The following is a 24507-nucleotide window of genomic DNA, read 5'->3' as shown; positions in this document are numbered from 1 at the left end:
TGTGTTTGGCCAAGGGAAGCATAGAAGTGGGAGGGTTATTATGGAAGACACCCTCTTCCTTATAGTCAACATGATTCTCTAATGAAAGAGTGCGTGGAGTCATAATAGTAGCAATGTGGTATGGATTTATGGGATCTATTGTAGTGGTGTTTATTTGGACATAAGGGTGAATGAAGAAATAGGAACATGGGTATCTTGAGTTATTTTTGTTGTAGTGTGGAAGGTATATGTTCATTGATGATCATAGTGGTGGAGTGTGTGAACCGCTCAAGTGTTTATTTGGGCAATGGGGGTAAATGAAGAAGTAAGAAGAGCAATATCTTAAGTTATATTTGTTGAAGTGTGGAAGCCATATGTTCATTGATTCCCATAGCGATGGAATGATCAAGCTCCTCAGGGGTTTATTTGGAAATTAGGGGTGAACTAAGAAATAGGAAGAGGGGTATCTTAAGTTACTTTTGTTGTAGTGTGGAAGGAATATGTTCATAAGTTTTGATTAAAACAAAATAGTTATACAGAAAGTAAAAAGGTTAAGATTCAATGCTTTTCTAATTACACAAAGATTTGAGATATTTTGAGAAAAGATGTCAGATGTTTCTCTTTTTCCTTAAAAGACGAAAAGTAAATCCTTGAATTATAAGATCAATAAAAGTCATTAAAAATAAGTGAAAAATTATATATATATATGACAAAACCTCATTTGTTTTCGTAAAATCTCTAGAGTTTCCTACATAGTGGGAAAATTAGATGTTGATGCTTAAATACAAGTAGGTGTGATGACGTTACAAAAATAAAATATCATCCATACTAGTAGAGTAAAAAGGATAGTGTATCTTATTATGTATTTTAGTTATCCAAATAATAAAACATTTATTTAAGGATGCACTTCAAATAATTAGCTTTCAAATGATGGAAATACAGTTGCATCGTTGTTTTTTTTAAATTATTTTTGTAAAAGTAAACGATGAACTTCTAAATTTTGTTGTTGTTTTTGGTGGCATAGGAGTGATGATATATTTAAATCTATAAATTATGTTAAATTAATTTTTTCAATTAATATAGGTTTAAAAATATAAAATAAAATATTTAAAAAATTATATAGTATAATTTATTAATTTTAATTTTAATTTATTTTAGATATAAATAAGCTATAAAGAATAATATATTTTATTAATTTTTTTAAATTAAATTGAATTTTTTTAATAAAGAAAAATAAAATAAATATCAACATAATTTTATATTAATTCAAATTTATAATTTTATATCATTCCAAATTTATAAGTATCGGAAAAAAATGAATTCTTTGGAAAGCTATTTTTTCTAAAATATAAAACTTAATGAACAATTTGCATATTGGAAAATTGAAGGATTCTTGACACTACATTGGTAAAGACTTCCAATATGAAGGATTCTTGACACTACATTGGTAAAGACTTTATGTAAATTTATATTAGTATAATCTCAGCTTTCATATTGTTCATGTAAAATTAAACATATATAATACATCATATTAATAAAAAAATTCATAATCTCAATTATATTATTTTTATAAGTAATTCTATATTTTTAAGTATATTATTCATACTTGTATCAAGTTAACTTTGTGATGAAAATCTATTCCATTATGACATGACATTAGTATTCATTGAAATAAAATTACATCAAATCTAATTGGCATTTTTCTAGTCATATTTATGGGATTTTGAATCATAAACTTCGATATAAAAAGTGTCTCAATACACTCTATTGCCAACTATTTTATGTTTTGTGGGTTGTTTTATGGTTATGTTGATTATCAATTAATATTTGAGAAAGATCCTTGGTTTTGGGGCAATGCAAGATATTTATAAGTGCTTCACTCCCTTAATTTATTTGTAACGCCATACCAATAACTAAAATCTTGGTAACTTGAGTGTTTGAAAGGTTGATACCACTTTTTGTTCTCCCTTTCACCACGGTTAAATTCCAAGGGACATGTTTGTCCCTTTGTGATAAGGCTCCAAGAATAGATACTTCCATCTATATAGCATCTCATTGGTATATAGAGAAATTATAAAAACACAAATTTGGTTGTATTTCAAATTAACTTTACTTGGATAATTTTTATAACAACAATTCTCCATAATTTTCATGTAAATCCACATATCAATAGAAATATTTATATTTTTATCACATTTTTATATGGGAGTGATAATTAGATTAACTCTAAAACATATGACCTTTGGTTATTTAATTTATTTTCCTCACATATATAGTGTTACAAATCTATGGCATCGATAATATTGAACGTGTGAAGAGTATATATTATACGTAAGAATAATACAAGAGAGGGGGAAATCAATTACATGAGGGAAATATGTTCCATAATTTTCCTGTAAATCCACATTTTTTTTGTGTGCATTGCAACACTTTATATTCATCAACAAAAAATATATGACATTATTGTCATGTACACTTTCAGATCATCCAAGTTTAAACGTACAGAGAAATAACATGCTTCTTAATATAACAACCTACAATGATCCATTTTACACAAGTCACTTACCAACATCATCACCAGTGCAATAGCACCGAACTGAAAATTACAATACATCTAGAAGGCTCTTTCCAGGTCAGAGATATCTAAGAACAAGAGATATCAGAATTTTAAATGATTTTAGAAGATAATACATAACGAGGACATACATAAAACACAACAGAACTTCATTGGCCATAGTACCTTGCTTAGAAAAAATTACGAGCTTGAAGATTTGTCTAGAGGCAAATGAAACAACATTCGCTACAACAGGTAACCACATAACCAAGCCAGATATGCCAAAGGCCAACATAAAAACACTCGCTCCAAGAAGTAAAGACAAATGCAATCCATATATTCCCCGAGGCAACATAACAATGCTCACTCCAAAATAACCTTAACAATAGACACCCAGGACAAAAAAATAATCAACATATAAATGCTAATTTAGAGTCTCAATAGGCCTACAGCCATTACATTGAAAGCCCTTCTCGCACCACAACGATATAAAGGCCCTGAGGAACTGACGATATCAACTTGATTCTAGCCAAAAGGATAATGAAACCAATCAATCTAGCCCATTCCAGGAAGAACAGTAAAACCATCCATGACACTTGAAAATGTTTGCGAAAAATTATGACAAAAAACATAAAACCAACCATCACTATTAATAATCAGAGGATATAATAGTTGGAGCTTGAGAATTGTCATCCAGAGGATTAGTGAGATCACCAGAGTCTGAATCACTCACCAGGAAACTTTCCCTTCGAGCTAGACAAGAGTCCACACTTTCTAATAAGAACCTTTGGTTTTGAAGCATGCATTTAATATCATCCAATGAAGAGAATACATTGTAATTATCTACTTGCTTATCTTTGAAAATTGAATGCAGTATGGTAGCCATTTGCTGGTGTAAAGCCAAATAATTTAGGAGGTGAAGTCTCTTTTTTTTAAATCTTTCAAGATCAAGAACCCATTTCATATCCTCCCTCACCACTTCAAAATCAGAGGGATAAGGTCTATCCCCTACCTCTTTACATTCCAATAATAAGATTTCCTTCCTTACCTCTAAAGGGACAACATCAAAGAAGGTATCCATTGAGTCATACGCAAAAGGATGGACTCTTTTATACCCTACATTACCTCCATCTCCCCTCCTACTAATCATTCTCTAGCGAGGAGGCATGATCACATATACAAGCGAACAATGGGGAAACCTTTGAGAATATATCTACCTGCGAAGCATGGAAAGAGATGAGACTTAGAGCCTTGAAACCCCGACCTAAAGATTACCAAATCGTCCCTTAATTGACACACAATAGGAGTAGAATCTAGCAAATCCGAAAACTCACCACAACCCAGAGTCATAACACAATGCTCCCCAAAACCATATCAAACAATGAAAGCTCCTTTCACCCAACAAGAGGATTGAAACAATTACAACACCCAAATAACTCAACGACACCAACAAGACAAACCTTAGGGTAATTTGATCTTAGGCTATGTTGAGACTTAAAATAACATACCTAAAGAACCTCTAATATGGAGGACAAAAAGGCACAATACAAACCAATTAACATCATACACCTCTATTGACAAAAAATTTATCCTCCAAATCACTTGTACACACAACAAGACAATTGACCTACTAGTAGAAGAACTCAATGTTGGCACAAGAAAATTGAAGCCTATAACAAGAGATAAAGGGGTAAAATGGACAGACTCTAGAATAGATAAGTCCCAATATCACTTAGCGACACCAACAAAACCAACCACATGGTAATTCGATAGAATTACACATGGGCTAGTTTGTTGAGACTCAAATTAATTGACCCAAAGCCCCTCTGATATTGACGACAAGAAAACCCCAATACTACCCAATTAACTACATGCACCTCTATTGACAGAAAAATAAACTTCCAAATCTCCTGTAAACAGTGCAAGAAAAATGACCTACTAGGACCTTAACACAATGCTAGCAAACAAAAATTTAAGCTCGTGATAACATATATCGGATTTACCAGAATAAAAGGACTGAAATAGCTGAACTCCAGAAGAGATAAGACCCAATAGTGCCTTCACGAAAGCAAGAACCAGATTCAACAACCACAAATTGAACCATATGAAGGAGGTTAAGGAGATTTCCTCATCTCCGCTCCCACACACCATGCACCTCTCCCACCCCATTACCATAAATATGAATTTATAATGTCGAGACCACCAACTATTATTCCCATGCCCTTCAACTACTCTCTGCCACTATCGCCAAGTAGAGACAACTGTGAGGATCACACACCATCGAACAAAAATCTTACCCCTCCTGCGCTAGCACGCCCATCGGGGAATGTAAATCCACATATTAATAGAAATATTTACTTTTTTATATGGGAGGGATAATTACATCAACCCTAAAACATATGATCTTTGGTTATTTAATTTATTTTTCCTCATATATATAGTGTTACAAATCTAAGAGGTCGAGAATATTGAACGTGTAAAAAGTACATATTATACATAAGAGTACTACGAGAAAGGGGAAAATCAATTACAGGAGGGAAATATGTTATTAGATTAGCTTAGTACTTCAAACAAATCTATCAACAAATGTTAACACTTATAGACATTGTCTACCAAGGCTATATTTTCATCTCGACAGTAAATTTCTTGCTGGAATTCAATGATAAATTTTTAAAAAGATAAAAATGAATTCAATACCATCAATAACCAATAAAACACCAAAATCCTAAAACCTAATAAATTTTCAAAAATTTCAGTTAAATTTTATCAAAATGTTATTAAAATTTCCATTATTTTCAAATCAAATTTATAGCACTCTTAAACTATTCGTTTTTAAAATATCTGTCTTTGGCTCCTCCTTGTAAATCGGAGATTGTGAATTTTTATATAAGATGGAGATGAAAGTGGAATGGGCCATCAATTTCCAAACAAAAGAAGTTGGACTATGTGATTGGTCCATTCTTATCCACTGCCTCTGATACACATGGCGACACCCTTATCCACTTTCGTCGGAACTCCTACTTTAGCAAAATTTGCTTTTAACTTTGTACAGTGATGTGTGGTTTGACGGTAAGTCACTTGGGTTGTGCCTAGGCAGACCGAAGTTCAAATCTCATTGACTCAGCGTTGAGGTTTGATCCTGGGTCTCCCTTAGATTAGGCCAGGCAGTTACCGATTCACCATGTTGTAAAAAAAAAAAAATCGCTTTTAACTTTTTACGATGGGATGTGCAGCCCACCTATCATGTTCAAGAAATATCTACTTTGTATAGAGATCATGTCCGGGAAAAATATATAGTTTGTATATATTCTTTGTAATATTAAAGACTAATTTTTAAAATATCTGTTTTGTATGTTTTATCTGAGATGGCTGATATATAAAAGAAATATGTTTATTTCTTTATAATTATTTAAACCAATTCAAATACAATTCATTAACTAATATGCTTTGAAGGGAGGGAAGTATATAAAGAAATATGTTTATTTCTTTATAATTATTTAAACGAATTTAAATACAATTCATTAACTAATATGCTTTGAAGTGAGGGAAGTATATATATGGAAAGAAATTTTTTCATATTTTTCAAAATTGCAGGGTTGCTATTACTTTTCTATATTATTTTTAATTTTCATATGTTTGATAGATGTACGATAATGTAGTACAAAGAAATGATTTTTTTTTCCTTTTCTTTCTAAAACACAATAATGAAGCTTTATGTTTTTTTTGATTAAATATTTAAGAATGCTTTATATTATAATGTCTATATAATCGGAAAATTAATGATCTCTCTAGTTGGTTAATAAAATATTAGGTATTGAAAATATGTTAAAAGGGAAGAATGTTACATTAATTTCCACTAAAAAAATTAATGATCTTTCTAATTAGTTAATAAAATATTAGGTATTGAAAATATGTTAAAAAAGAGAAGAATGTTAAATCCATTAAAAAAGTAGTAAAATTAAAGATGAGAGCACTTAACCATGTGTCAAATATGCTTGGTCACAATTGTAAGTAGTCATTATAAACAAGTAAAAGGCTGGTGAAAAATGTGATTGTTAGAAAAATTTAATTAAATAAATAAAAATAATGAAATAAATGAAATTTAAATCCAATACATAATAATAATATGTTGTGATTATATAAAAATAACTTCAATAATTGAAATTATATTTCAACTTGATTACCTATCAATATTTATTATGATAAAATATTATGAAACAAAAAAAATCAAATACAAATCTTCTCCATAACATAGTAACACATTATCCTTATTATTAGAATATGTTCAAATAAATATGTTAAGTGACCATTGATAATTAATACTAAATATTTTAAAGTAATACTTTATCATTAACATATATTAAAGTAAATATTTTAGGTGACCGTTGAGATTTACAGCAAATATTTTAAGCAACAATTATTCTTGAGTTAAACATGTAAAGATGAAATAAGTTTAACAGTGTATGTAATATTTTATTTGTGAAATGATGTACATGTTGGTTAGTATTTTATACCATAATTACAATGAACTATAGAAGTAGATTTGTTATTTATATGCACTCTACATGCGCATTTATGAATTTATTACAAGCTCTTAGTTCTCTCCAATTTTCAACTCCTACATTTCCATGATTTATCCTTGTGAAATAGTGCTTTAGGTCTGCTCTCTTCAATGGAAAGTTGACTAATATGCTTTTGTTGTGTATGATTTGAATACAACAAAATTACATTAAATTTTTATATATACAAGAAATGGGAGGTAAATCAAATGAAAAATTCTCATTTGTAAAGAGAATTGATTAAAGAAAATATGAGATATGTTTTAGGGTGTGTTGTTTCTACATTTTGTTTAGTTTAATGGATAAATAATTGTAGCAACAAGTCATGGTTAGAGAATTAGTTAATGATAGTGTATTTTCAGAGTTTTGAATAATGAATACGGTAAAAGGCTATTGATATCTCTACCAAATGTAAGGTTTTCAGTTTTATCTTTGCTTTAAACAATTCTTATTATGATACAAATATCTTGAAAATAATAAAAGGTAAATGAATATAATTCATTTCCACGTGAAGACATTCTTTTACAATGAATACAATCTATAAAATAAGATGACATGATTTTGAGATTGGGTCTCCTTGTTATGCATGTAAGAGACAAATGATACAATTATAATGAAATGGTACAATGGAAGGTTTTGACTTACATAATAATATAAAAATATAAATGTGATAACTCAATATCTAGGACTTAGTGAGATATTTTAAGGTTAACATGGGGCTTGTATATAGTTTAAAATCTAACACCAGCCCCCACTCCAATCACTTGTACCTTTCAAAATAAAAATAAAATATTCTCTAACTAAAACAACAATGTCTACTAGAATAAAAATGAAAAATAAATATAAATGTATGAAGGAGATGTAGTAAAAATAGTTCACTCTCACTCTCATACATAAATAAAATATCTCAATATTCATGTGAATTAGCATAATTGTGTTGAGAGACACTCTCTAGCTAGCATGGTAGAGATTTATGAGAACCCATGGTATTCATGTGGAATATAGCCTATTTAAATAGGGAAATTAATCCAGCTTAGATTTATCAAACTTTGGATCTACTAAGGGCCAAGAAGGATCAAATAAGACGGTTGGATGCTTGGTAGATCTCGAGTTAAGATGGATCTATGTAGTTTTATATCAACTTTGAGAAGAAATCAAGTAATTAAAAGTTTAAAAAAACTTGTATTTTTACTTTCGGTGTGAAGAAGATGTACATTGCTTATAGTTTTTAAAACTATTTCAATATAGCCATATTAACTAATTTATTTCAAGATTAACTTTATATATATATATGGAGAGATAGAGAAACATAAAGAAACATTTTCTTTTAATATTAACTATAAAAAAAATATTTCAATACCAACAAAAAGAAGTAATGGAGAGTTTAAAAATATCAATTATTTAATAAAAGTAATAAGAGGGAGGTGTAATTATTTCAATTGCTAATATAAAATAAATATGTAGTATTAAAAAATATTAAAAGTAATTAAAATTTTCAATATAGGTCAAAAAATGTATCTCAATACCATATTAAGTAAAATATTTCAATGTCAACTACTATATATTATTTATGATTTAAAAAAAAATTATTTATGTTGTATTAAGTAATTGAAAGAAATATTTTTTATGGTTAAAACATTTCAAGGAATCTCATTATTTTACATTTTGACTCTTTTTAAGGTCTATCTCTTTTGTCATGTGTTAATTAAGTTGTATAACCTACACAATCCAAGTGCCCAAAGAGATTTTCAAGACATTGAATGCATTTATGTATTCAAAAACGCAATTTAATTCATAAAATATTCTCTCTCTAACTACGTATTTATCAAGGTGAGGAAGCTTTGCATTCTAGAAGACTTGTACCTCTAGATATTTTGGTCCAGCCTCTCATGACACGAGGTCAATTCTAGTAGCTATCACTATACCTTTGGGGTGAGGAAGCTTTGCATTCTAAAAGAGGTTTTACCTCTAGAGATTTTGGGTTAGTCTCGTACTCTTATGACACGAGGTTGATTCTAACAGCTACCACTATACCTTTGGGGGCCTACAACTTATTTTCCTCTCCATAGACAGGGCAAGAGTGGGGGATTGAACCTCTCTTAATTTGCATGTTTTCACATCACTTCGTTCACCAATTGAACTACCCCTAAGAGAAATCTATACTAATTATTAAACCAACTCTTAAAAAAAAATTGTTATTTATTTTATTTTTCCCTCACATGGATTGTGATATCTTAATGTGACATATGTAACATATAGACTTTATTTTCCTATCTAAAGTGTAAATAACAAAATTTTAAAGATTAAAAAATATCTAAAAATTTAAAAACTTTGGGAAATATTGCTAAAATGTTTACCTATATTTTTATAAAAAAATTCAGATTTCTAATAATCTTATATAATATCTATAAATTTTTTATAAATTTTAAAATGAAACCATTTTATATTATAAAATTTAGGCAATTCTCTGTGATATCTTAATGTGACATATGTAACATATAGACTTTATTTTCCTATCTAAATTATAAATAACAGAATTTTAAAAATAAAAAAATTATTTAAAATTTTAAGAACTTTGGGAAATATTGCTAAAATATTTGCCTATATTTTTATAAAAACAAATCAAATTTCTAATAATCTTATATAATATCTATAATTTTTTTTTGTAAATTTTACAATAAAATGATTTTATACTACAAAATTTAGACAACTCTTTCGGAAAAAATTAGAAATTAAACCATAAAAAATGAGCCCACTATCCCCTAAAAATTTCCCGGGTAAACCGTATGCATTAACACAATAATAAATAGAACGATTAATAGAAAACATCATCTTTTTGCATATTGAATACATAAGAGGTAAACCAGCTTCATATTTTAACAAAATAATTTAGTTGAGTACATTATACGCAAGAGTATTACGAGAATTACAGTATATTAGATTTGCTGAGTACTTCAAACATATCTATCAACAAATACCAGCACTTATATAGTTGAAAAATACAACGCAAGAATCTCCAACCATCCATCTGAAATGTTGCATTTACATCCATGGTCAGCGTAGATTCTCTTATTTACATTGAGTCCTTAACTTTCGAAACCGAAGCATAAATCTAATATAAAATCAAATGCTGCATCTCCCCATTCAATCGATCAATCATTCAATGCCTTAATTGTGTGTATTGCCTTCAACCGCTGCGAACAGGCTTCGACATAAAAGGCATCACCTGCGCCCCATAATCAACAGCCATACCATCCACGTTATAAGATCACAGTACAGTATTTGCATATAAAATCAAACCATTAATTAAAACTGAAGTCCCGGGATCGACCCTACTGACCGTTTTCTGATCATCTATAGCAGCAGGAAACCAGTCATTAGTTGCTGGGTTGCAACCAACAGGGATCCGTTCCATTGATCCATTCTCCTCCTCCTTGTAACCCAAGCGGAAATACGACCCTTCGTTGCAGTCCAACTTTATGAACCCATTTCCACTCTGCAAATATATCATTTACAGAATTCTCTATCAGTTAATCTGAAATATACCCACAAAAGAAAAGGGAAAACAGAATACGGGAATATGACGCTCACAGTGTGATGAAGCCCATTAATGCTATTGGTAAGATTTTTGAGATACCCAGATAGATCTAGATCCGTAAAACAATAACAAGTTTGCAAGAGAAGGAAGGAAGCGAGTAAGAATTGAGAAAAGAATGAAATTTAAGTGATTCTACAATATGAGTTTTAGAATAAATACATAAAAGCAACTAATTTAAGCTTAGTTGTACATGCAATAACTAAAGCTAACTAAAGCTAAGTGTGCTTTATCTTATGTTAATGTGTACATGTGCCACATGCAAGCAATAAGTTAACTGAGCTAATCTAGGTGCATGTACACCAACACAGCGAGTCTAAGTGCATGTATACCAACACCCCCCCTTAAGCATAACTTAGGTGAGTGTGATGCAAAATGAATGAGTCCCGTCAACACGGCCATTTTAGGTACCCATATAGAATGCATAAAAAGGAGGAAAGAGGGAAAACCCAGTGGGAAGAAAAGCCCCCCTCAAAATATAATGCAAAAGTAGAGAAAAGAAACCACTGCCCGTTCGACGGAGTACTGCAACATTGTATCGTCTGCGCGGCTTCATGAGGCATCCCATGATTTCGCTGGCGATGGACTAACGTCTGTTCGAATAGATGTAAAATTTGGTTTCTTTTCCAATTTTCGGTATTTCCAGCTGAAAGCTACTCTGGGAGAATCGTGAGACCCTTGAGGGCACGGATGATTACTGGTATAGCACAGAAACGAAAGGCCTTCCATGAGGATCACGTCACCTTTCGGCCATTTTATGCTGCAAACATCCGAGCTGTCGTCATCGATGGACCAAAAAGATAAAGAAATAACCTCTATTTTTGCGGGCCCATGATTGATAAGACCGAAAATTATGTGCCAGAAGTCCCTTCCGCTCTCTGCATCTTTACGCAGTCTACTTTTCATCACCATTTCTACCTCTAGATGCGGTGTAGTAGAACAATTTCTTGAAGTACGCTGCGTAGCTGCAGTGCCTTTATTTGCACCCGTGAAGGTATTATGCAGAGCTATATCAATGGAAGTCTCGTTCAGTTTGCCTTGTTGCACAGCTGATTGTGTGTACTGAGCTAGGAATGTCCCGTAGTTGAGATCCAGACCTGCATTTATAGCATCGGCAGCTGCGTCTTGAGGAGTTGCCCCATAGTGCTGTTGGTTGTAGAATACAGAAACGGAGTCACAGTCTGAGACAATATAGTCGTTCAAGTTCCAAGCGCCTCTGATGGTGCCTGCGAGCAGATTTCTATCGGCGCAGGTGGGGACGCCGTTGAACTGATTGTAGGAGCACATCACGCTGGCCACATTGCCATCCAGCACACAGCTCTTAAATGGCGGGTCGTATGTGTCCTTCAGATCTTGTTGCGTCACGATGGCATTGAACGTGTAACGCTCGACCCCATGCAAGTTGTCCACGTCATAGGCCGTGTAATGTTTGCAGCAGGCCGCCACCCCCAACTGGTTAGGGTCACCACCGTCGGTTTCTAGGAGACCTTGGACGTAGTTGGTGGCGTACAGGCTGGCGACATGCGGGTCCTCCGGTTCTAAGCTAAAGCTTTTACGACGATTTCTATAAGTTGCGATTGAATCGTCTATCATTCTAAGCATTTCATCCTGTTTTCCAAACAATTCTTCCAAAATTTTCCATACTTCATTTGGAGTTGAAGATGATTCAACATGAAATAGCAGTTCCGGAGAAATAGATAAACATAGGATGACGAAGGCCTTGTCCATGCGATTGAAATATCTTGATTTCTCCATTGCCGATGTTGGTTCAACTTCCGTTTCCATGGTTATTTGAAATAAGCCTCTACTTCTGAGATGAAGTTGAATCTTTGGCTTCCATTCGAAATAATTATATGGAGTGAGAATTGCCGATTGTGGAAACTCCAATTTAGACTCCATTCTTTGTTGTTGCTTCAATCTTCTGAACCTGCAAGTAAAATTGCTTGTGCACTGATTACAAATCCCTGTGCTCTGATACCATGTAAGATTTTTGAGATACACAGATAGATCTAGATCTGAAAAACAATAACAAGCTTGCAAGAGAAGGAAGGAAGCGAGCAAGAATTGAGAAAAGAATGAAATTTGAATTGATTCTACAATATGAGTTTTAGAATAAATACATAAAAGCAACTAAGTTAAGCTTAGTTGTACATGCAATAACTAAAACTAACTAAAGCTAAGTGTGCTTTATCTTATGTTAATGTGTACATGTGCCACATGCAAGCAATAAATTAACTGGAGCTAATCTATGTGCATGTACACCAATACAGCTAGTCTAAGTGCATGTACACCAACACTATTGAAATCTTTGTAATAATCAATTTCCACAAACTCCGAGTGCAAACCTTCTCCATCTTCACACACAAATGGCAACTATTCCCAATAGAAAGAAAAAACACAAAAAACAATAGATAGATTAGTGCATCTCCAAACAACAACAGTTTACAAAATAATACATTTATATTATTGTACAGAATGTAATTTAGTAACATGTATAGCTTATATTAATAGAAATATATCTAAAGTTGAAGTTGAGATAAATATATCTTAATAATTTAGTCTAAATATGACACAGGAGAGTAGAATAGTTACTCTAGAGAGGGATTTGCGTTGTTGGTATTTCTTAAACTCTGGAGGGATATCATCAAATTGATCATCCTCAACCTCCTGATGGTCATCAGAGTTATCGCTGCGCAGGGGCTTCCTGTGGCGGATGGGAGCAAGCGCTTGGAAATGAGTTTTAATCTGCTCACTGATCTGCCATTGCTGCTGCGACTCCAACACTTCATCGCTCCTGCTCGGCTTCTGCGCTGCCAGCCCGCCTTTCCCCATAATAAAGATCTGCAGATCTCTTGTAACTCAACCAAAAACAAAATTGCAGACCCTCTTGCGAAATTTCTGGATTTGGCTCCTCCATATAAACTGCAGATCGTGAATTATTATTATAGGAGATGATTGGTGGGAATGGCCATCGACTGTACGTACAAAAGAAGCTGGACCATGTGATTGGTCCATGTTTATCCAGCGCCTCTCATACACATGGCGAAATCCTTATCCACTTATCTCGCAAAGCCTACTCTAGCATAATTGGCTTTTTAACTTTTTGAGAATGGGACGTATGTGTCGTCAGGTATCATGTTCAAGAAATATCTAGTTTGTATGGAGATAATATCCGAGAAATATTTAGTTTATATATATTCTATGTAATATTAACGCTAGTTTTTATAAATATCCGTTTTGTATTATTTTATTTGATAAGGTTGATATATAAAAGAAATATGTTTATTTATTTATAAAATTTTCTAAATATTTACAAGGAACGTCCAAGAAAATGCGAGTATAACTATTTTTTTCGGATAAGGGTTTGGTTTTCATTACTTCGGAAAAACATTATAGAGCAATTGTCTTTGTGTTACGGGTCTTTATGAGAAAACCAGACTAGTAGTATAGATATAATATTTTGCTGTTACATTGTTTGCGTTTGATTAATGCATAATAAAATGGGAGAAATTATGATAGTTATATGCCTGTATATTGGCACACATAAATAAAATTGAGGAAAATCAAAATGATAGTTGTAATCTTATAGCGACATTCAGAGTTTGAGTGAAATAGAGGGCATTGTACATATGGGATTGAGATGGACTCGACACACGAGGCACATAAATATTGAGTACTTGACGCTGATGAGAGGCTTGCTTGTCCTGAGCGACATTGGAGCCTTGCCCACTGCTCATGCCTCGCCATGCAGAGTTGAAGGGAGCCTAAGCCGATTGAGTGCTCTCTCAAATTGCTAGGGAGTTGAGGTTGCATAGTTGACTTGAGGCCCATTGCAAGGCATTTCCATTGAGTCCAATCGAGACCCTCTAAGCCCAATTGAAACCATCATGGGGCATACTGCCATCCTGGATGCAACCCTGAACGCAATTGAGACCATTTGAGGCGAAGTGAGGCTAATTGAAGCTTTCGAGAGCCATTATGTCATCCTGAATTCAGATGGGTGAAGAATCTTCCATTAAGTAATAGAAATGCATTGAAGACCTGAAACTAATCCACAGTGGCCATGGAAGCGTCGATTCCCTTACTATTTTGAGAACTAGAGAATCCAACTGGGTTGCCTAGGTGCCACTGCAGATTGTAGGCTTTTGGTGAACCGTTGTAGCCATTGGAAGTATAGCCAGGCCCGTGAATAAACTCCATAATGGAAAACTGATTGATTCATGATGAGAACTTCATTTATACAAATGTCAGGTAGGTTCGAGATAAAATTGTCTCGATAACGTATTAACGGAAAGTAAAAATAACAACTAATCAATATTTTACAAACATAATTGATCCGGATTTAAACAAGAACGCAACAAAATACAAAGATAACCATATACACAAAGATGTAGCAGAAATAATACTTCATTTCATTAATGTAAAATACTGAAATATGCTTACAAACAAAAATGGAAATAAACCAGCTAGGGAGATGGTAGCTTATCTTTGAGAAGAGATGTGGTGGCTACATGCCTCTGAATTTTGTTACAATGAGGCTCGAAGGCCTATTTATCGTTGAGAAACAATGGAAAACCCTAAACATCCAAAAACCTAACCCTAGAAGATGAAACGCCAAATTGTGGGCCCCGTTTGGTTAAATTGGTACATCAACTTCCTGGGGTCGTAACTTTGGCATACGATCTCTATTTAACACGCACAATATCTCATTAGAAAGATCCATCAAAGAACCAACTTTGGGAAGAGAAACATTAGTCTATGGGCCCATGTTGCTCCCTATTTTCCCAAAAAATGTTGTTTAGGGCCTCAAAACGGCTCCAAAAGTTCAGGACTTGAAAAACTGCTAAAAATAGTAAATTGTGCTACAATTAAGGAAACTGAAAAGCTGAAAGAAACAATGGTGGGGGTCCAAGTGGACTTGGCAGGTGGCCACCAATATCCACCTGGATCAGTCCTCCCCCCTTAAGAAGCAATGGTCCCCATTGCGTTGAGTTCCTCCATGAGATGAGGAAGCTTCTGCTGAACTTGGTCCCTGGTGAGTCACTTGCCCTGGTGAAGGAGTTGGCCTACTTTGACAACTCAATACAATTGGATATTCTACTGGTGAGTGTGCTTAATCTGTGTGTCCATGATTCGATCAGTTGTAGCTTGTTCCATGCAATCTGGATTTAACTCTATCGATGTGAGTTGTTTTGCAATGTTGGATGTGTCTAGTAATGCTGGAAAGTATGGCCGAAGGCGATCCACATTGAACACTGGGTGCAAGCCAAGGAATGGGGGAACGCTGAGCTCAAATGCATTGCCTCCCACAACCTTGGTAATGGTGTAAGGACCATATCGGAGTGGTCTAAGTTTCCGATAGGTTCTGGTAAGGTGTTCCTTTTGCAAATGCAACTAGACTTTGTTGCCCACCTAAACTTGTGTGGCACATGATGTTGATCATGTCGTTGCTTGTACTTGGCATTTGATTTCTCTAGAATTTCATGGACCTACTGGCGAATATGTTGGATGTGATCAATGAAGTTGTTTGCCTTATCTGTTTCGAACTGGACATGAGCCAAATCTGCATGAGTAGCTGCAACTGGCATGGCCACATCAATGGGACATAGTAGCTAGAATCCCAAACCCACCTAAAAAGGGTTATGGCCAGTCGAGCTATGGAGAGCCCAGTTGTAGCTGTGTTGAACATAGGGGAGGCTATCGTCCCATGTGCATGGATGCTTTGAGTTGTACATGCACAGAATGTGTACGATCGTCCTGTTGACAACCTCTGTCTGGCCATTAGTTTGAGGATGGAAGGTTGTGGACTTAGTGATTTGGTGTCGAGCATCAGCCAGAGACCGGCCCAAAATGTACTAAAGAACCTGCTATCCCGATCTCAGATGATAGATTGTGGGATCCCAAAGTGTACCCACACTCATTCAAAGAAGAGTTTAGTAGTGGCTTCTGCTGTGATATTCTTCTTGCAGGTAGCCATAATGGTCACCTTCGAGAACCTGTTGATGACCACAAAAACACAGTCGTTTCCATGCTTAATCGAAGGAAGACCTGACATGTAATCCATGGAGATGGATTCCCAAGGTCGACTAGGGGTAGGCAGCGGGGTATAGAGGCCTTGCTTCTTGATGGTTGGTTTGGAAATGGTGCAAGCAGTGCATGATATGATGTACTTCCTGACATTGTGTCGAAGATTCAGCCAGTAGAAATGCTTCTGCAAAACTGCCACCATTTTCTCGACCCTAAAATGTCCAGCAGCCTGAGTATAGTGTGCTTCCCAAATCATCTTGGCACACTTTCTTGAAGAAGCACAAAGGTGACCCAGGTAGCATAACAGGGCATCCTGGAAGTGAAAATCTAGAACATGTTGACCCTCCAAGAGTGTCTGGTATGTGTGGCCGAATTCTGGGTCGCTTTTGTAGAGAAGTGGCTAGTCAGAAGTCTCGTTCCCACAAGAGTTGAGCATAGTGGTTAATGCCATGATCGGTGGGCGACTAAGGCAATCTGCAAAAATATTGGTGCCACCCTTCTTATACTTGATATTCAAATGGAATTGTTGCAGATATGTGGTCCACTTCTGATGGCGATCATTCTACAATTTCCCTTGGGTCTGTATGAACTGCAGGGGTTGGTGGTCTGTGTGGATGATTGTTTCCTTCCCCAAAATGAAATGCTTCCATTGTCGACAGACCTTCACAATGGAATACATCTCTTTGTCATAAGTGGGATACTTCCGGACTGTGTCTTAAATTGTCTCACCGTGATATGCCACTGGATGCCCGTGTTGAGTAAGGACTGCCTCAATAGCATAGTCAGAGGCATCTTTCTCGACCTCAAATGGTTGTTGCAAGTCTGGTAATGTAAGCACTGGTGTCGTGAAAAGGCGATATTTCAACTTTGTGAATGCCCTCTGTTGAGATTTAGACCAAAAGAATTTTTCTTTCACTCCTCCCTTGGTAACTTGACTCAAGGGCCAAGTGATATGAGAAAATCCCAACACGAACCTGCGGTGGATGTTGGTAAGACCTAGAAAGTCGTGGAGCTTTGTCAGAGTGGTTGGAGATGACCAATCTCGAATGACTTGGATCTTGGATGGATCCACATGCACCCCTTGTTCATCAATAATGTATCCTAGATACTAAACCTGGGTCATGCCAAAATTGCATTTCTCTAAATTGGCACATAACTTGTGTTGCCACAGTGTTTGGAGAACCTGTCGAATGTGGTGGAGGTGCTCTTCCCAACTCTGGCTAAAGATGAGGATGTTATCCAAGTATACCACTACAAATGAGTTTGTGAATGGTCACAAGATGTCATCCATTAGCCTCATGAAGGTTGCAGGAGCATTCGTCAATCCAAAAGGCATCACCAACCATTCGAACGAGCCCTCCTTGGCTTTGAAGGTAGTCTTCCACACATCGGAGGGTTCGATTGTACCTGGTGATATCCTGACTTCAAATCGATCTTGCTAAAATATTTCCCCCCTTTAGTTGCTCCAAGAGGTCATCAATCCGTCGGATTAGGTACCTATTACGAATAGTGATCTTGTTCAGTGCCCGATAGACAATACAAAGTCTCCAAGTCCCATCCTTCTTCTGTACCAACATGATCGGGCTCCCACAAGGTGATGAAATTGCATGAATGTGACCTTTCTGTAGCAGTTCCTGAATCTGCCTCTTGATTTCATGATTCCCCAGAACGGAGCACCGATAGATTGGTCCATTGGGTAGTGGCGCACCTAGGGTCAGATCGATGGAGTGCTTGACATGACAGTGCAGAGGAACCCCTGTGGGGGAGGTGAAGATGTCCTTGTACTACTCCACATCCTTGTCCATTTGTAGTTGTTGTGCGGAGGGGCCCTGTCTGAAGGTTGTCGCCACTATCTTCTTCTTTCCTTGAGGGCGTATCATGAAGAAAACAAATTTCTTGGTTTTGGAAACAAGTTTACTGCATTGTTTTGCAATGATCAAAGAGATGGTGGTAGGTGGTGCTACCTCCAGTATCCTGTACAACCTAATTCCAAAAGTAACAATAACAACATGGGGCCTTGATTCATACACAGCATGTCGCTTCCACAAGTATGGTTGTCTTAGTAATACATCACAAACTTCAAGGGAGCAATGTCACAAAATACCTCATCCATGAAGGGCTTGATGTTGTATGGAAGGTGACACTGGTGGCTTGACACGCGAAGATCCCGTCCTTGGTGAAGCCAGCCAATGGTGTACAGTTGTGGATGTGTTATGGTCAGTAAGTTCAGCTGCTTCATGACCTCTGGTGAAATGAGGTTCTTTTGGCTCCTGTAGGTGGAAACAAGCTTACTGCATTGTTTTGCAGTAATCAATGAGATGACGGTAGGCAGTGCTACCTCCGGTATCCTGTACAACTTAGTTCCAAAAGTAACAATAACGACACGGGGCCTTGATTCATACACAGCATGTCGCTTCCACAAGTATGGTTGTCTTAGTAAAACATCACAAACTTCAAGGGGAGCAATGTCACACAATACCTCATCCATGAAGGGCTTGATGTTGTATGGAAGGTGACACTACTAGCTTGACACGCGAAGATCCCGTCCTTGTGAAGTTAGCCAATGGTGTATAGTTGTGGATGTGCTGTGGTCAGTAAGCTCAGCTGCTTCACGACCTCTGCTGAAATGACGTTCTTTTGGCTCCTGTTATCGACAATGAATTGTAGTGGGGAGCCCTTTACCCACATCTAGGAGAGGAAGAGACACTCCTCCTCCTCTGGATTTTCAGGTTCCTCCTTCTAGAATCTTCGTGGTGGTAATGATGGCATTGGACTTTGCAGTGATAATCTACTTCCCTTCATCATTCCCCTTGTAGGGGTTTTGACTCAGTGTCGGAACTTGCATCTGATTCTGAAACCTTTAGCTCAGCCACCAGTGACTACTTGGCTCGACACTCACTTGTGTTGTGAGTGGAGCTCTTATGGAACTCACACCACTTTCCCGTGTCCTTTTTTGGCTTCGCAGTGTTGTTCTTTACTCACAGCTTTGGAAGGTTGTCTTGGGCCACCCTGCCTTGGCTTTGTCCTTTGTTCTGTGGTTTGGGGACACCTTTCCCTTGCTTCATATTCACTGATCCAAAGTCTCACTTCTTTTGTTTAAGCTTTTGCTAGACCCTGATGTCATATCAATATGCAATGCCAAGCGAGGAGATGTTTAGGAATTCTATTTCTTCCTGGATGTACTTGTTCAGGCAGCTACGATATTTGAGTACCAAATGCTGCTTCGAATCCATGATACCCAATTTTGTGTAAAGGGTATGGAAAATATTGGTGAACTTTGGCATGTCTTGGTCCCTCCCTTGCCGCAACGTGGTCCACTTTATGTATTGATCCTCATAGCTTCCGACCGGGTAGCACTGCTCCTTGATGGCATCCCAAAATTAATTCCAAGTGGGTGCATCTGAAAATAGTGAGCCTGTACTTTCATCCTTATGCTCGCAGTAGGTTTCCCACCAGTCCTTAATGTGGGGGGCTGCTTTGAGAAGAGTGAAAATAATGTTTTCCCAACTAGAAAAATCATGAACAGAAAAATAACCCTCTAGCAAATTTAACCATTTATCAACAACATCTTCGTCTATCTGACCCTCGAATATGGGAATTTCAAAATTGACTTGTACCTTAAATGGTGTGGCATTTTCGAAGTAGCTGTTGGAAGTTGATGCATTGCCCCTAGGTAGCCACTGGAGGATCTGGGAAAAGCTATCCATCATCGCAATCCTTTGTTGCTTGAGGACTTCTTCGAGCAAGATTTTGATAGGATCTCTTGCCCCCTCATCTTTCTTTTCATCTGCCATGGGAGGTTGTCAGGATTTGCGAGGCTGATCTTGCAAAGGTTTGACTAGTTCAAGCGTAACTCCTAATATCCTGACCTCGTTGGGCACATGCAAAGAAAAACAGAGAAAAAAAAGCAAATCACTCTGACACCACTGATCCGGATTTAAACAGGAATGCAACAAAACATAGAGATAACCATATACACAAAGAAGCAACACAAATAATACTTCATTTCATTAATGTAAAATACTAAAATATTCTTACAAACAGAAATGGAAATAAACCAGCTAGGGCAATGGTAGCTTATCTCTGAGAAGAGATGTGGCGGCTACATGCCTCTGAACTATGTTACAATGAGGCTTGAAGGCCTATTTATTGTTGAGAAACAATGGAAAACCCTAAACATCCAAAAACCTAACCCAAGAAGATGAAATACCAAACTGTGGGCCCCGTTTGGGTAAATTGGTACATCAGCTTCTCGGGGTCGTAACTTTGGCGTACAATCTCCATTTGACGCACACAGTATCTCGTTAGAAATATGTATCCATTTGACGTGCACAATATCTCGTTAGGCACATGCAAAGAAAAATAGAGAAAAAACAAATCGCTCTGATACCACTGATACGGATTTAAACAGGAACACAACAAAACACAGAGATAACATATACACAAAGAAGCAGCACAAATAATACTTCATTTCATTAATGTAAAATACTGAAATATGCTTACAAATAGAAATGGAAATAAACCAGCTAGGGCGATGGTAGCTTATCTCTGAGAAGAGATGTGGCGGCTACATGCCTATGAACTATGTTACAATGAGGCTTAAAGGCCTATTTATTGTTGAGAAACAATGGAAAACCCTAAACATCCAAAACCTAACCCTAGAAGATGAAACACCAAACTGTGGGCCCTGTTTGGGTAAATTGGTACATCAACTTCCCAGGGTCGTAACTTTGGCATACAATCTCCGTTTGACGTGCACAGTATCTCATTAGAAAGATCTATCCGAGAAATACAATTTTGGGAAGAAACATTAGTCCATGGTCCCATGTTACTCCCATTTTTCCCAAAAAACATTGTTTAGGGCCTCGAAAGGGCTTCGGAAGTTCAGGACCCGAAAAATTGCTAAAAATAGTAAATTGTGCTACAATTAAGGAAATTGAAAAGCTGAAAGAAACAATGGTGGGAGTCCAAGTGGACTGGGTAGGTGGCCACCAATATTCACCTGGATCATTCCTCCCCCCGTAGGAAGCAATGGTCCCCATTGCGTTGAGTTCCTCCATGAGATGAGGAAACTTCTACTCAACTTGGTCCCTGGTGAGCCACTTGCCCTAGTGAAGGAGTTGGTTGGCTTTGACAATTCAATACAATTGGATATTCTACTGGCAAGTGTGCTTGATTTGTGTTTCCATGATCCCATTAGTTGTAACTTGTTCTATGCAATCTGGATTTAACTCTGTGGGTGTGAGCTGTCTTGCAATGTCGGATGTGTCTAGTAATGCTAGAAAATATGGCCAAAGGTGGTCCGCATTGAACACTAGGTGCTGGCCAAGGAATGGGGGAATCCTAAGCTGAAATGCATTGTCTCCCATAGCCTTGGTAATAGTGTAAGGACCATATCGGAGTGGTCTGAGATTCTAATAGGCTCCGGTAAGGTGTTCCTTTTTCAAATGTAACCAGACATTGTCGCCCACCTGAAATTTGTGTGGCACCCGATGTTGATCATGTCGATGCTTGTACTTGGCATTTGATTTCTCCAAAATGTCATGGACTTGCTAGCGAATATGTTGGATGTGCTCAATGAAGCTGTTTGCCTTATCTGTTTCGAACTGGACATGAGTCGAATCTGCATGAGTAGCTTTGACTGGCATGGCCCCATCAATGGGACATAGTGGCTGGAATCCCAAGCCCACCTGAAAAGGGTTGTGGCCAGTCAAGCTGTAGAGAACCCGGTTGTAGTTGTGTTCAACATAGGGGAGGCTCTCGTCCCATGTGCAGAATGTGTATGATCATCCTGTTGACAACCTCTATATGGCCATCAATTTGAGGATGGAAGGCTGTGGACTTGGTGAGTTTGGTGTCGACCATTGACCAGAGACTGGACCAAAATGTACTGAGGAACCTGTTGTCCCGATCTTAGATGATAGACTATGGGATCCCAAAGTGTACCCACACTTGTTCAAAGAAGATTTTAGCAATGGCTTCTGCTGTGATATTCTTCTTGCAGGCGGCCATAATGGCTATCTTCAAAAACCTGTCAATGACCACAAAAACATAGTTGTTTCCATGCTTAGTGGAAGGAATACCTAACATGTAATCCATGGAGATGGATTCCCAAGGTTGACTAGAGGTAGGTAGCGATGTATAAAGGCCTGCTGACCCTCCAAGAGTTACTGGTATGTGTGGCCGAATTCTGGGTCACTTTTGTAGAGAAGTGGCTAGTCAGAAGTCTCGTGCCCACAAGAGTTGAGCACAATGGTTAACGCCATGATCAGTGGTCGATTGAGGCAATATGCAACATTATTGGTGCTACCCTTCTTATACTTGATATTCAAATGGAATTGTTGTAGGTATGTGGTCCACTTCTGATGGCGATCATTCTGCAATTTCCCTTGGGTCTGTATGAACTGCAGGGGTTGGTGGTCTATGTGGATGACCATTTCCTTCCCAAAAATGTAATGCTTCCGTTGTCGATAGGCATGCACAATGGAATACATCTCTTTGTCATAAGTGGGATACTTTTGGACTGTGTCTGAAAGTGTCTCACTATGATATGCCACTGGATTCCCGTGTTGAGTAAGGACTCCCCCAATAGCATAGTCAGAGGCATCTGTCTTTACCTCAAATGGTTGTTGCAAGTTTGGTAATGCGAGCACGAGTGTCGTGAAGAGGCAATCTTTCAATTCTGTGAATGCCCTCTACTGAGATTCAGACCAAAAGAATTTTTCTTTCGCTCCTCCCTTGGTGACTTGACTCAAGGGCCAAGTGATATGAGAAAATCCCAACACGAACCTGCGGTAGAAGTTGGCAAGACCTAGAAAGCTACATAGCTTTTCCAAAGTGGTTGGAGATGGTCAATCTCAAATGACTTGGATCTTGGATGGATCCACATGCACCCCCTGTTCATCAATAATGTATCCCTGATACTGAACCTGGGTCATGCCAAAAGTGCATTTCTCTAAATTGGCACATAACTTGTGTTGCCGCAGTGTTTGGAGAACCTATCGGATGTGGTGGAGGTGCTCTTCCCAAGTATGGCTGAAGATGAGGATGTCATCCAAGTATACCACTACAAATGAGTTGGTGAATGGCCACAAGATGTCATCCATTACCCTCATGAAGGTTGCAGGAGCAGTGATCAATCTGCAAGGCATCAACAACCATTCAAACAGGCCCTCCTTGGCTTTGAAGGCAGTCTTCCACACATCAGAGGGTTCAATTGGTACCTGGTGATATCCTGACTTTAAATCAATCTTGCTGAAATATTTTGCCCCCTTCAGTTGGTTCAGGACATCATCAATCTGTGGGATCGGGTACCTATTATGGATAGTGATCTTCTTCAGCACCCGATAGTCAATACAAAGTCTCCAAGTCTCATCCTTCTTCTATACCAACACGATCGGGCTCCCACAGGGTGATGAACTTGGACGGATGTGACCTTTCTGTAGCAGCTCTTGAATCTACCTCTTGATTTCATCATTCTCCATAACAGAGCTCCGATAGATTGGTCCATTGGGCACCGACACACCTGGGGTCAAATCGATGGAGTGCTTGGCCTGACAGTGCAGAGGAACCCCTACGAGGGAGGTGAAGATGTCCTCGTACTCCTCCACAACCTTGTCCATCTGTGACTGTCATGCGGAGGGGCCCTATCTGGAGGTCATGGCCACGGTCTTCTTCTTTCCTTGAGGGCGTATCATCAGGAAAAAAATTTCCCAGTTTTGGAAATTAGCTTACTACATTGTTTTGTAGTAATCAAAGAGATGGCGGTAGGTGGTGCTACATCTGGTATCCTG

The 24507-nt window shown here is 37.0% G+C and overlaps 2 protein-coding genes across 2 annotated transcripts; both read right to left on the bottom strand.

The window, feature by feature from the left end:
* Positions 1–9947: 9947 nt before the first annotated feature.
* LOC149197460 (uncharacterized) lies at positions 9948–12764 on the bottom strand. The gene is made up of 3 exons (XM_089405844.1): positions 10684–12764; positions 10433–10588; positions 9948–10318 (listed from the first exon to the last, which is right to left on the bottom strand). The coding sequence occupies exon 1, from the start codon at positions 12584–12586 to the stop codon at positions 11240–11242; it is 1347 nt and encodes a 448-aa protein (XP_089261970.1). The 5' UTR covers positions 12587–12764; the 3' UTR covers positions 9948–10318; positions 10433–10588; positions 10684–11239.
* Positions 12765–12913: 149 nt separating this feature from the next.
* LOC149197459 (uncharacterized) lies at positions 12914–13621 on the bottom strand. The gene is made up of 2 exons (XM_089405845.1): positions 13280–13621; positions 12914–13060 (listed from the first exon to the last, which is right to left on the bottom strand). Exons 1-2 carry the CDS (start codon positions 13517–13519, stop codon positions 12929–12931), a joined length of 372 nt encoding a protein of 123 aa, XP_089261971.1. The 5' UTR covers positions 13520–13621; the 3' UTR covers positions 12914–12928.
* Positions 13622–24507: the final 10886 nt, after the last annotated feature.

The sequence above is a fragment of the Pinus tabuliformis genome, chromosome 2_2 (genome assembly GCF_031772625.1).
Source record: "Pinus tabuliformis cultivar Carrire ecotype Pingquan chromosome 2_2, CPIR1, whole genome shotgun sequence".
NCBI classification, from domain to species: Eukaryota; Viridiplantae; Streptophyta; class Pinopsida; order Pinales; family Pinaceae; genus Pinus; species Pinus tabuliformis.
Note: the sequence above shows the minus strand (reverse complement) of the source record. Positions and strands in the feature narration are given on the sequence as shown.

What these genes read in the sequence shown, in the direction of transcription:
- LOC149197460 (XM_089405844.1), bottom strand. Translation starts at nt 12,586, where the DNA reads ATGGAGTCTAAATTGGAGTTTCCACAATCGGCAATTCTCACTCCATAT.
- LOC149197459 (XM_089405845.1), bottom strand. Translation starts at nt 13,519, where the DNA reads ATGGGGAAAGGCGGGCTGGCAGCGCAGAAGCCGAGCAGGAGCGATGAA. An exon ending in AACGCAAATCCCTCTCTAGA is followed by an intron (nt 13,061 to 13,279) that starts GTAACTATTCTA and finishes TATTGGGAATAG; the next exon opens with TTGCCATTTGTGTGTGAAGA.